The 13,441-nt window shown below is 36.9% G+C and overlaps 1 protein-coding gene across 5 annotated transcripts in view; it reads left to right on the top strand.

The window, feature by feature from the left end:
• ANKS1B (ankyrin repeat and sterile alpha motif domain containing 1B) overlaps positions 1-13,441 on the top strand; it is a 440,891-nt gene that overhangs the window by 153,292 nt on the left and 274,158 nt on the right. For all 5 annotated transcript variants that reach the window (XM_083852386.1, XM_083852391.1, XM_083852392.1 and 2 more), the window contains exon 11: positions 3,880-4,016. In XM_083852386.1, the coding sequence (XP_083708512.1) occupies positions 3,880-4,016 (137 nt within the window). The remainder of the gene's footprint in view (positions 1-3,879; positions 4,017-13,441) is intronic.

Raw genomic sequence — 13,441 nt, forward strand, 5'->3', positions numbered from 1 at the left:
AAATTAGTAAGATTTGCCAGAATGTAAAACAGCATAGCTATTTTTGCAGTCCACATTATATGAGTCCAGTTAATCCAAAACCTGAGTTTATCTAACCTCTTTAGAAATTATTTTGTTTATTATGAAAAAAAAATTAGAAAAAATAACATGATATAATTTCTTTATTTTTTTTCTTTGCCTTCAGTAACCATTTTTCAACATCAGACTGACTCCAGTAACATAATCCCTGTGACAGTCTGTCGTGTATGATGGAGGCAGGAAGGAATATTGTTAGAGCATACTGCACTTCAGTAATTTTAACTGCCAGATGATCCCTGGAGCCTGTTGTTATCTGACTTGTACAGAAACATCTCTTAGCTTATTGTAACTTGAGCCTGAAACTAGAAGAGAATGACAGCCATAAATACTTCCCTTTTGGCCCTGCACATAGCACCTGTCAGAAACTCGGTACTGTAGCTAATCTTTCATAGGGAAATTTAGTAGGTAAGATCTTTTTGAGATAATAGGATGCAATAAAACTTCCAGTGATATTATTATGGTTACCTGAAGGAAGGAAAAAAAATAGTTTTGTTACTAGCAGAAGAGAAAGGAAAATGAACACATGATTATTATAGCATGTAATTACAAAAGAGAATATATTTCAATTTATTCTTAATGAAACAGCGAGTACTGTATATATAACCAGAGAAGTCCTCCAAATTGTTTGCAGTAGCTAATTTGATGGTGATATTCTATCTCTGATGGAGCAGACCCAGGTAGTAAATCATTATTGGTTGCCTAATGGGAAGATCCTACTGTGAAAATAAACAGCTGTCCACAATAAAGAAATTGTTTACAAGAAACCATTACATGTCAGATGCTTTATTCCCTTGAGAAAAGACTGAAGGCATGAAATATTGAGCAGTTGTATTTTTTTCTGGGATGTTTATTTCAAAGAGAAATATTGTTTTTATTTATTTATTTATTTATTTTTGTAAAGCTTTATTTTTAGATTCTAAAAGCCAGATGCTTTGTTGTATTACCACTTCATTTTCCTTGGAAGGAAAGACTGTAACTACTATTTTTTGAGATTTCTGCATATTGTGTATGTTCCTGAATTGGTTATAGTTTATGTATACACTGTAGCTCAAAAAGTTTTTTCTCATCTCTGTCTAGGGGGCATACAATAGCTCTGCCTCCCTGCATGAGTATCTTCCAATAAATCTTCATTCCAAGAATTTCTCTTCCGGTTAGTTCCACACTTCTCAGTTAGGACTGTATTTAGGGGCAAAACCTAGTAGTGACCTGTCATTGAACAGGGTCAACAAGAAGCTCCAGATCCCCATGGAAAAAAAAAAAAAAACAAAACAACAACGTATTTATACAACTTGACCTCTGTTACCTCTGCAGCACATTTAAAAAGTGAGTAAACAAAGCTGAGGTGAGTCAAGGGCTTAAAACAGAATGAAAAGGCAGGCAGAAAACTGTGTTCCTTACCACCAGCATCAATCTGTCATTCTAACTGTCTGGCCTTTGAGAGAGGCATCCTCAAGATACTTCCCCATCTGCGAGACTTCCTGATTTCACTTTAAAGGCTTTCATGTGCTAAATAGCTAAAGGGCAGCTGTGCTTAAGCACAGCTACACAGGCTTTACAGTGGAAGAACAGTAACAGAAACCCATGGACTGCTAAAGTACCAGGGAGGTTTTGTTCCTTATAGGTTTAGATGTTTGATCGAGACAATCCTTCTGTTTGTTTTTCACACAAGTATGTAAATAAGTAACTACACTAAGTACACTTCAATAGACTCACATGGAACGTTTATCCCTCTAGAAGTTATTTCTTAGCTTCTTAGATGGCTCTTGTATTACTGTGTGTCTTGGCAGCAGTATAATCTCTTGTTTGGGATCTCCATACACAGTGTAGGGTTTTCTCAAAGAAAGTTTCTGATTCCCCAGTTGGGGGGTTTAATTTATAATTATATTTTATGAGTCTTTTTTCCATAGAGTGTAACAGGATAGTATTTCATATTCTGGAGCACAAAAGGATGAGACTTTCAGCTCAATTTAAATGCTCCTAACATTCCTATTTAACTTTCATCCTCAGTATGGGATTTCCAAACAGTATGGAAAGGCCTTGGTGGGGTGTTTTCCTGTCAAGTCCTTACCAAAAATTCTCTAGTACATGGCGCTGGAGCTGGCTTTGTTTATTTGTCTATTTGGAATTTGAGTTTTTTCTTTGGAGTGGATTTGCCCACAAAGTGAAAGGATAGACTGGTAATCCACCTCAATTACAAATAAATAGGCTTTCATCTGTGAACCCTGCAGGCTCGCAGACATGAGGTTTGAATGTAATCATCATCTTATTGCGGAGCTGCAGGCAATATAGCACATTAAGGAACTTGGCCCACATGCCTTTGTGACCCAGAAAAAAAGGTACTCTATAAATTTTCAGACTCATAAAGACCACCATGACCGTGCCCAGGCAATGGAGTTTTTCTGGAACCTGAACTAAACCATTTCTTTAATAATACAGTTCTAACGGCGTGAAGTAACGTGGAGCTTTTGGCCTTCTGCTGAGTTCTTCTGGTGCTTGGTTACCATCACAGCTGGGAAGTTATGCCTTACTTCTCAGTCCTCTCTATCATCTGACCTGTTTTTCACTAATTTTACTTTACATTGTTCCAACTGCATTAAGAACGTTTAAAGTTAAAAATGATATTCTAAGTCCCTTTAATGGTTCTTTACTGTGCCATAAAGTGATAACAGTATCACAAAACATTTCTGAACAGCTGTTTCCCAAGTACCTGGACATATGTGGACATTTCTATGCCAGCTGTAGGTTATCTAGATGAGATACTGCTAGAAAGGTGGCTACTGTAGTGCAAAGCTCTATGAAGGATGAAGATTTCTTGTGAGAAGCTGAATATGTTTCTGTGTAACTAATTGTCAATGATCAGTTATGTTGCTCATGGTGTTCAGGAAAATTGTGAATGACAGCTGCTAGCATGCTCTACGTCAAGTATGTGTTTCAATAACTTGTTGATTCGGGTCTTATGTGTTAGGATTTACCAGTATGACAGATGAGTTACATTAAAAAGCCCCCTTTTAAGTCACTGCTGTTATAGTGATAACAGTTGGATTCGCAATTACTAATTCAAGGTAACAAATGTAAAATATTTGTGGGGTTTTTTTTGGTGCTTGATTTTACTTAAGTATTAAGAGAGTGTTATATCCTGACTTAACATAGAATGATCATAGAATGGCTTGGGTTGGAAGGGACCTTAAAGACCATCCAGTTCCAACCCCCCTGCCATGGGCAGGGATGCCACCCGCTAGATCAGGTTGCCCAAAGCCCCATCCAGCCTGGCCTTGAACATTTCCAGAGATGGGGCATCCACAACTTCTCTGGGCAACATGTTCTAGTGCCTCACCATCCTCTGAGTGAAAAATTTCCTCCAAAATGTATGCTTTAAATGTATGTATCCTCCTAAACGTACCCATTAAATGTACGTATCCTCCTAAATGTATGCTTATCTTCTCAGAAAGAGCAGTCAGGCATTGGAACAGGTTGCCGAGGGAGGTGGTGGCATCACCATCCCTGGGGATGTTTAAGGAAAGGTTGGATGTGGTGCTTAGGGACATGGTTTAATGGGTGATGTTGGTAATAAGGGGATGGTTGGACCAGATGATCTTGGAAATTATTTCTAACCTTAATGATTCTATGATTTAAAAAAAAGCATAGATATACAATCTATTCCTCACCAAGCACATTTAAATTTCAATAGTTTTTTTGAAGTTGAAATAGTGTTCCAAGTAACGCTTTGTTTTCAAAATAATTTTTGATTTCAAAATGTATAAAGTATTTGTAAGTTCACATGAATGCTATTTTTATTCACAGATAATGCACCTCAGGTAGCAATTACCGCACCAGGATCTGGTAACCATAGAAACAGCTCTACAGGCCCAACACCTGACTGCTCTCCTCCGTCACCAGACACTGCACTTAAGAACATAGTAAAAGTTATACGTCCTCAGGTAGGTGATCACCAAAAGCATCCTCTTCTTAGTTGTACTTTTCATGTGAAAAGCAGGATCTGCTGCATGTATTCTAAGAAAATGTTGTTGCTAAACACATATATAGATCAAAGACAGATAAACAGAATCTAAAATATTTTCTGTGCTTAGGAAGCAGTCTTGATAACAGGAGGACATAGAATATTTTATGAATGAGCCCAACAAGGCACAAAGATATCAGTACATTTTTATTGCAGCATTAATAATGAATGAAATCTTTATGCAACTTTTTTTGTATTTTTATATACTATTGGATTTCTTCCACTTTTTTTTTTTTTCTGCATTAGTGGTGCATTACCTTTACAGGTTTTCTTCCCTTTTTATTTATCTCTATTTACATAGCCCCCTAATATTTTATACCTTCACGAGGTTACATACATTCTTTTATAGGATATGAAAATTGAGAAACAGTACTAGCTATATACATATTCATGTATTGGTAAACAACATGCTTTAGCACATTGAAATCTAGGTGCCCTCTTGTAGTTCTTCAAGGAGTACAACAATTTATGAACAGGTCAGTGGGACACACTTGCATTTGAAGCAGAAGGGTAGAAATATTTCTTATAGCTCTTGGTCCCTAGCGAGATCATGCTGTAAAAAAATTCTTCCTAGTGCACTATGATAGCAATTTCTTTCATGCTAAAGGAAAAAAGAAGCTATTTGTCTTAATTTGGAAGTTTTAACATATTTCTTGATGTCCTTGGCCTCATCTCCGAGATGTCTTTAAAATGGATAAAACTTAGAACTTGATTCAGCAGTGTAGCAGTAACCAGGCTAGAAGAGGCTATTTTAGAATCACAAGATTGTATAATAATATAGGTCAGAAGAGACCTCAGGGTTACCTAGCACCCTAATTAAATAGGTCTGCCAAAGTAAGCTGTCACAACTAGATACTGAATTGACTAATTGTGAAACTTCATTGGCGTGAATCTTTAACCAGAATAACTTCTATTCTTCTCCTACCCATTACTGGGTTCAAATGCAACCATCTGTTCTTCATTGCTGATCTGATCTCTGCCACTAAGCCACTGATGCGAGTGGATCCAGGCTTTGCATCATCAGTATGGTGCTGGCATGTTGCTGGCACTTGTGTTATCTGAGAAGTAAGCTGATGGATGCATGGTATTTTGGTAAGAATTATATAAGGCAGATTGTTTGGGTGCTGCATAAGTGAACACGTTACTGTGATGGAAGTGGGCCTTCTTTTCAGTATTCGTTGGAGCATGCAATTCAGAAGGTCTTAGAAAATTAAAGTTAATTGCTAGGTGCACCTGCCATTCCTCTCTGAGGAGCTGTTAACATCCTATGGCTGAAACTGTCGATGCACAATAATTCTAGCCACTGACTGGTGCAGAGCATCCCTCTGTGACATTGCAGTAGTTCGGGTTCCCCATCCTGGTTTAAATCTAGATTGCGGGGGGTCTAAAATAACGGCTTCTTCTTTTCTCTGTTTATAGTTCTTTCTAGTTTTGCTTGTTCCTGTAGTCTGTCTGTACCTCCCACCATACATCAGTATAGTACTAAAATGCCTCCTTTCCTCTAAACAGTTTTTTTTGTAGTAGGCGGCAAGCAAACAGAAAGGTATTGGAATATTGTTGGAACAAGCTGTTGTGTGATAGCTTATTGAAAATAGCATTTAAAAAGCTGTTTTCATCATGATATTGCCAACAGATGGACCCAGAACACTGAATGGTGATGTTCTCCTGCTAGTTAACTCTGAATGGATTCAGCAGATTCTGGGGAGCTATTTTCAAATTTAAATCATACCATTTACTGACTCCCAGTATTCTCATCATTCTGCAGAACAAAAGCTAGCTGTGCAGTATAGATGATCAGAACTTCACCACATCCGATAATCTCTGTCTTGTATGGGCCTATTACCTGTGCTGACAACAGTAGAAAGGCACATGTAGGCAGGTACTTAATGTACATTGTAAATCTATACGCTAATATATAGAGAAGCTGAATGCACTACAGCATTCACATCCCATTATGTTTCTCATTTCTCTGTGTGTTTTATGGACATGCTTTCAGTATTCCTTTTCTTTTTCTTTTACTTTCTTTTTTTTTTTTTAACCTATTTACTTAATCTCCTCCCCCAAAATATCAACCCAAGAATTTAGACAAAGAAGTTGTAGATTTGCAATGTGATGTTTGCAAACCATTAGTGTTAATTCTGCCAGAGTATTTAATTCCTTTATTCCATGCCTTTTGCATTAATTTACACTGCAAGCTCTTTGAAGGTTAATACAATGGGTTTCTATTCTTGACTGACCTCTCACCACTCACGTAAAATTAATGAACAGCGATACATAATGCATACAAAATAATTTTCTGTTGTCTGCCAGGGCCTCTTTGCACATTTTTAGCAAAATAAACAGACTTTAAATAGTTGCATAACAAGGAGCACATACATTTCCAAACCAGCTTTCACTCTTTTTCCCTTCTCATACATCTTGTGCATCCAGCACAGGAAAAGGCCGGTGAGTTGTCCAATGAAAGGCAGAACTGGGAACTAGCAGCAACTAGCTTTGCATTGGGCAGGCTTTGGTAGCTTCGAAGAAACTGCCAGTGGAATCTGGTGCTTCAACATATATTGTCATTTTCACTTATAGCATCACATTATTTTCCTGGAGGGTTGTGCATATAATATTACCCCCAGTAACAAGGAACACCATGTTAACTACTCTCTGTGATATGTATAAGCAGCAGCAGAAGAGACCAAAGATTCCTGCCTCCCAGAAGGCTGGTGAGGACAGGTGGTGGCAGAGAGTAGAAAAGAGAAACCTGGCAAGCTGGGCTTGGAGGCACCTAAGACTGTGTGCCAGGTCACATGGTGGCAGTGTATATACATGCTTCAGCACATGAGGGATTCTGAATATATTCCTATATATGTGAAGTTCAGCACAGCACAGTGGCCTCTCTGCTCTCCTCTTCTAGAAATTCACAGACCAAACACAGCTGGGCTGGGGGCCCTGACAGCTACATCTGCTACGTGGGGTCCCTGAAAAAGGAGGGAGGCTGTGATGCTGCACTGCCAGCCCATGGGGTGAAAGTACCATGTCTAGGAAGTATAAGACAGGAACAATCTTGTACATAAAAAGTGAATCCTGAGAGGTCTGGATCGTGGAAAGTTAAGGGATTCCTCAGACTACACAGAAAATTTGATTTTTCCTTCCAGTTTTCCCTTAACCTGGCCTTCAATTCACCCCTTATATTAAAAACATATCCTCACAAAACCTGGCTGGAAATTTCTCTTTTCTTCCCATCTTTCACTACATTTTTGGCAATTAATCCTTTCTTCATTTAGTTATGATGAATTTTGAGCTGAGAAGCCTGCAATTTTTTGTGACCCTACCACTTGTCCCTTATGAGATCCCACTGCTCTCTAAAATCTATCCAAAACTCTCTTTGGGTATGTCTCAACTATTCAGTTCAGTGTGCTATTACTGAAACTGTAGCCCAGTTTCACTGAACTGGTGTTTCTCCCTGGCACAGTGCAGCACCCTGGAGAGAGATTAACTCAGATCTCAGAAGCAGCATTAAGTTCACTGCCACAGTGCCACCCACCTCTACTGCTCCAGTCCTAAAGCTAGCTCATGTAACAGTAATTCGGGATCTGTGCTATGTTGCCTGTGCACCTCAGCTATGGCCTCTACCTGTGATCAAGCATTTTGCAAACATGTTTTTTGTTTTCAGATTTTCACAGGGTCTGTAAGCTTCTGCCACATAGTGCATAGGTCAAAAAAACTCTGAAAGAGGTTTTGCTGAAAATTTATATGCATGCAGATAAGTATATGCAGCTAAGAAACAAACAGAATTTAGTGTAGTGTTTTGAATCACTTGATACCTTTTTCCAGATTGTCCAGATAAATCTTAGTAAGTTTTTAACTCATGAATTGCTGTTTAATGAAGACTTAGATAAAGTAATACAGTTGCAAATTAAAGGCCCATGCCTCTGTGAGGTATACTAACAGGACGTGGGAGAAAAAATAATAGATGTGGTAGGAGACCAAGCAGGTTAATGCACTAAATAGAGTCCTCTGAAATTTTAGGCTCTATTCTGATTTTTAATGTAGATACATTAGCACATATAGTAAAATATAACATCTTATCAGAACTGGAATTTTAGAAAGTGATAGTAAAATTGAGTATTCTAACATAATTCCTATAGCTTTCTGTCTGGATGAAGCCTGAACAAAGCTGGGTTGCATATGAAGCTTCATATATTTTTAGTATTAATCATAGAAAAGAATAAGACTGTCCTTATTTTTACTTATTTATATCTATTATTTATTTATATCTATTACTTATTTCAGCTCCATTTGAACAAATAACCTATATACATAGAGCACCTTTTTTCCTAAGAGACTGTTTCTTTTGCCGGTGCTGTTCACCTGGGAGTCATTGGCTAGTTGTCGTAAAATTTAATTCTAACTTTTCACCTTTTAAATCCTAAATTTATTAAATGTGATCCAGCATTTGCATATTCTCTTGTCTTTATAAGGTACGCTTCAAATGGTTAACTGTAGGTGCAGCTTTTGATGATGTGTGGATTTCACATTTTTGTGTTGAAATGTGGATTATATAGAAGTGACCTGTATTTTATCCATCATAAATTACTGCTGTCCCCATTTTATGTGAGGCAAACTTCCTAAGAGTGTTGTTTCAGTAATGTAAAGAGGACTTCTGATGGAATGACAAAGGAACAGAGATTTTCTTCATCTCATTCTTGCCTTTTTAATTCAAAGATCTGCAACTATCTACATAATTTTTTTTTTGGGGGGGGGGAGGGGGTTGTATGTGCTGTCTTTATATATATATATATTTTTTTCTATTCAGCTTTTTAAACCTCTTTAAAAACCTCTTTAAACAAAGTTACAATTCCATCTATGGTTCAATGTGTCCCTCTGGCTAAGATGTCTAAGAGTATAATAGAAGATAATAGTTTAAATGTTAGAGAACAGAATAAATTGCCTCATTTCTGAAAGCAGTCATAGAAACCTTCAGGACATCTGTAGTCTCTGATAGGCCTATCCCACCTGTTTGAGCTATAAGGTGTGCCTTGTCTACAGTATAACAATTTTGTGCATGTATAAGTAAGCCTGGTATACTTATTTATGTGTAGTACATCTAGGCATATGGAAAGATAGGGACTGTGATGTTCCACCCTCAGTGGCCTGGGCATGAATAGACAGATCATTCACAGGACATGTCCTCCAGAGCCTCTCCAGTTGAACTAAAAATTGGCAGTCACTTATATTCAAGGAAATTATGTCTCATCCTTTTTGCAGTTAGCTGCAGGAAGTCCTTTGAACTAATAATAATAATAATAAATTATACATGTATATAATTTCAGCCAGCTCTTTAAAACCACTGTTCCAGAAAATCACTTTTCCCTATGGTGAAATAATCTTGTTTCCTCTGCCATGACCCTGGCAAACTGCAGTACCCCTAGCTCTTCCCAAACCATCTACTGGCCACTATTGCAGTGTTTCAAGTTCCGCTACCAATGTTCTACTTTGCCCCATTTCTCCTGTACTTCTGACACCTTCCTATGTCACCTATCCATTTGTCTGACCATCTGAGCATGTAGCTGCTCTGAATACATGCACATACACGTGGCAGCTCTAATGACTTTTGCTGATGGCAATCTCAAGGCACAATTTAATTTTTTTAGTGGAATTTTATAAGTGTGTGCAACAAAGATTGGACAGATCAAGAATAGAGTATGTTATTCATTACGAAGATAATATTAACAAAGTGGGAATATTTCATTATTATATTTGAAAAAGAGTGTTTGAATGTTCATTACCTTGTAGAACCTTTTAACTTTCTGCTTTGTGACCCTCGTCACAGTTAGCTTGCAAGATTAGACAATATCAGTGAAATGCCCACTGAAGGCTATTGCATCCATGCACAAATGAATGAGAACTCTATTATGCATTTACTAAACGTGTTTTGCAACACAAAAAGTTTGCTTTGCTAGATTTGATCACAAAAAGAGAGTTGGACAACACTGTTACACAGTAAGTTCTCAACACTCACCTTCTGAATGAGATCACAGGACAGATGGGGGACCTTCTTTTCTCCTACGAGCTGCTTTCTGTGCTCAGCCTAAGCTACCATGCACTCAGCCAGCCAGGGAATAACCATGAATATCTCCTTGGAGAAGTACTGCTCATGACACGGTATGTTCCCAGTTCAGTTGCACACTCCATGTTTTCGTGTTTTGCTGCTGGAATTCATACAACCATATGCACTGTCCATGCTTAGCAGAAAAGGGAAAGATGACTAAAATATTTTATTGAGAGTTAGGATTTTGTGGGGGATAAACCCCATATGACAAAGCTAAAAACCACCCCTGTGTACATGATATTATGAAGTTTGGACTATCTTTGAAAGGTGCTGAGCATTCCCCAAACCCACTAAAATCTGAATGTATTCTATTGTCCACAGATGGGCAGATTCATACTTCATCTCTGTCTGGTCTGGAAATTTTTCCTGCAATATATAGTGTTTTCAAGGTTATATAGATCCATTAAGGCTGCAAGCACTTAAAGGTAGTTGACAGCAGTCAATAAGGTTAATTCTAGGTATGTAGATTTTTCAGAAAATTATCTCTAAATATGCTTTTTTTTATAAACCTTTAAAGTGTCTACGCAAATCCACTGCAAACAATTTGATATCTTCTCCTTCTAATGATGTTGAAATGAATAAACAAAGAAGCAAATAGATAAATAAAGCTCCTAAGCAGTCCTAAAAAAGAAAACAAAGATGGAAAAGATTTACTGTCAATGCCATTAAGATGTGATTAGTAATTCATATATGCATGACTGAAAATAGGACAGACATGATAAAATTCTGTTATTTCAGAATACGGAGTACAAAATACAAAAGAGGATATGGTTAGAGTTGCCTTACAGGATGGATTTTTTTTTTATTTTATTTTTCTGTATTGCTGCACAGTTAATGGGTGGAAGATGTAACAGCTCCAGAGGAGGATATTTTCAAAAAATTTCCTTAGAGGATAATGGATACTTTGTGATCACTTATTAACAACTTTAGCCAAAATATTATTAAAGAGATGCATTGTAAAATATCCCCTTTGTCACGTAACTATAAAACATAATTCTATTTGGACTATTTTAATTAGAGCTGAGATAATATGAAAATACAAATAAATCTACCCAACACAGTACTAATGAAAATAGCAAGCAGTATGTGTGAGTGCATTAAATCACAGTTCAACAACATACTGAAGCACAAGACTAACAACACAGAAAAACACTCTTTATTTTAAGGAGTGTTGTGCTTTAAGAATATTACTTCATTTTCCTGGTGAAATTGGTCGTTTACCTCAAGAACTTCTCTTGGCTTAGTTTCCTGGTTCAATATAAACATAAATGATACAGAACAATTGAAAATTTTTCATATCTGAATTTGTAACAGTCCAAGTTGGTGAAATACTGAGCGTAAAGATTGGATACTGAATGGTAGGTATGTACTTTGACACTAGTGAATTAAGCAGTGTCAGAGAATGTCTCTGAGCTCTCTAAGGTAGTCATCTATACTATATGTTGCATTCTTAACACAGTCTTTGTACAGTTATGGTCCTGTACAATTCCCTCTCTCCAAAATTGTCCATTGTTGGGCCTAATTTGGAATTTTAATGGGCCAAGGTCCATTCCAAGGAGGCAGATTTTTTTTGCAGACCCTTCTCTGAAAGTTTAATAGTTTTAATAGCAAGAGTGTGAACTAATCCATACCAGCTGCCCTACCCTACTATATATATGTTTGGAGATGGTAATACGTTCAAAATTATGAAGTTGAAAGCCTTATCTACAGTGCTATAATGGATAGTCACCAGATTTGTAGCATTTTCCTTTGTTTCTATGTAGTATGTAGTACCGGGCAGTTTTGAGCACCTTACTTACTGAATAATCTTTTATCATCATCAGAAAATGCACCACATTTTCACACATGCATGCTATCTGTAGCATGCAACTTAAAAAACAGCTATCACCTTGACCCTTCAAAATTTGTAATATGCAAATGTAATGATATAAGTAATTTTCATAATCTGTGGCTCAAAATGGGATATTGGTAACAGCTGAAAACTGAGCTTTTCTTCTTTTTTTTTTTTTTAAAGAAAAGGGCCTTACAGTATCCATTTTCCAGGTGTTTCACTGAAGATAACATTTTCTTATCTTTAAAAGCTAGAAATTTATATAAATGAGGAACAAGACATCCTTATTTATCAAAATTATTTTTCACCATTTGGAGCTCATTTCAAGCAATGTTTTCTAGGATAGGAATAATGGAGTATCTTCAAATTTTAGTCAGAGAGGGAAACACTGCAAAAGTGTTATGGTTTTTAGTGTTAAAACTACTACACCTCACAACCCACAGCTGCGATATGGTTGCAATTAAATGGAAAGTAAAAGCCAAGGGAAAAGGAAACTGGGAGAAGAACCATTCTTCCCCTTATTCATTCCCAGTCTCACTTGTCATATGAGACAAGACCAGAGGTAAGATGGAAGGCAGCAGCAACCCCCCGATGTTCAGTAATGTACTCCAGTGGAGGACATCTAAAGGAGGAGCTAGTAAAACATGCACAGAGAACAGAAACACAGAAACAGAAAACACTGTGCATATATGGTACCTAGTCACATTGCATGACTTTCTAGCCACAGAGAAAAGAGCTGTGTATGTGCCTTGAATGTGCCTTGATGGTGAGATGATCAAAGTGTGCTGATAGGTCATGGAGATCATTGTGAAGAAGTATGCACTTTCTGCTCATGTTGGATGGAAGAGGTGTCTTTCCCTAAACAGAAAATCAAACAATTTTCTAGTACTTTCATAGTGCCATTAAAAATTAACTTAGTTTTAAAATGTGTTATACTATTAGTAAGGGATTTACAGTTCACAGAAAAAAAAAAAAGGCAAGAAAAAAAAAACTACAGTGAAACCATTTTATTTTTATATCTGTGTGTGTGTTTTTCTAAATTCTCATGATCTTGTAAGCTCCCTGTTGTGGCTGCTTGGGATATATATGTTCCAGCCACTGTGTAATTTCTGCCTTCTGCTCTTAAACTAAATTAAGATGTTAAGAAATAAAAACAAGAATGTCAAGATGGGTGTTGAAAATGCCTATATTTTATTTTTAATTGTAGTTGTACGTGTAATTTAAGATAAAATTATATGAAATGAAGTAACAGAAGACTAGATTACCTTGTTAAAAAGACAATGCATCTTCAGCTTGTTTAACATAGTATTTTGAGACTTGACAGAATAATTGATTCAGGAGTACAGTAGCAATTCAGTGCATTCTGTCACTTTTAGGTGACATACATTACTCAAAACCAGATCCATCATAATCT

This window comes from Anser anser (genome assembly GCF_964211835.1).
Source record: "Anser anser genome assembly, chromosome: 1".
Classification (NCBI taxonomy): Eukaryota; Metazoa; Chordata; class Aves; order Anseriformes; family Anatidae; genus Anser; species Anser anser.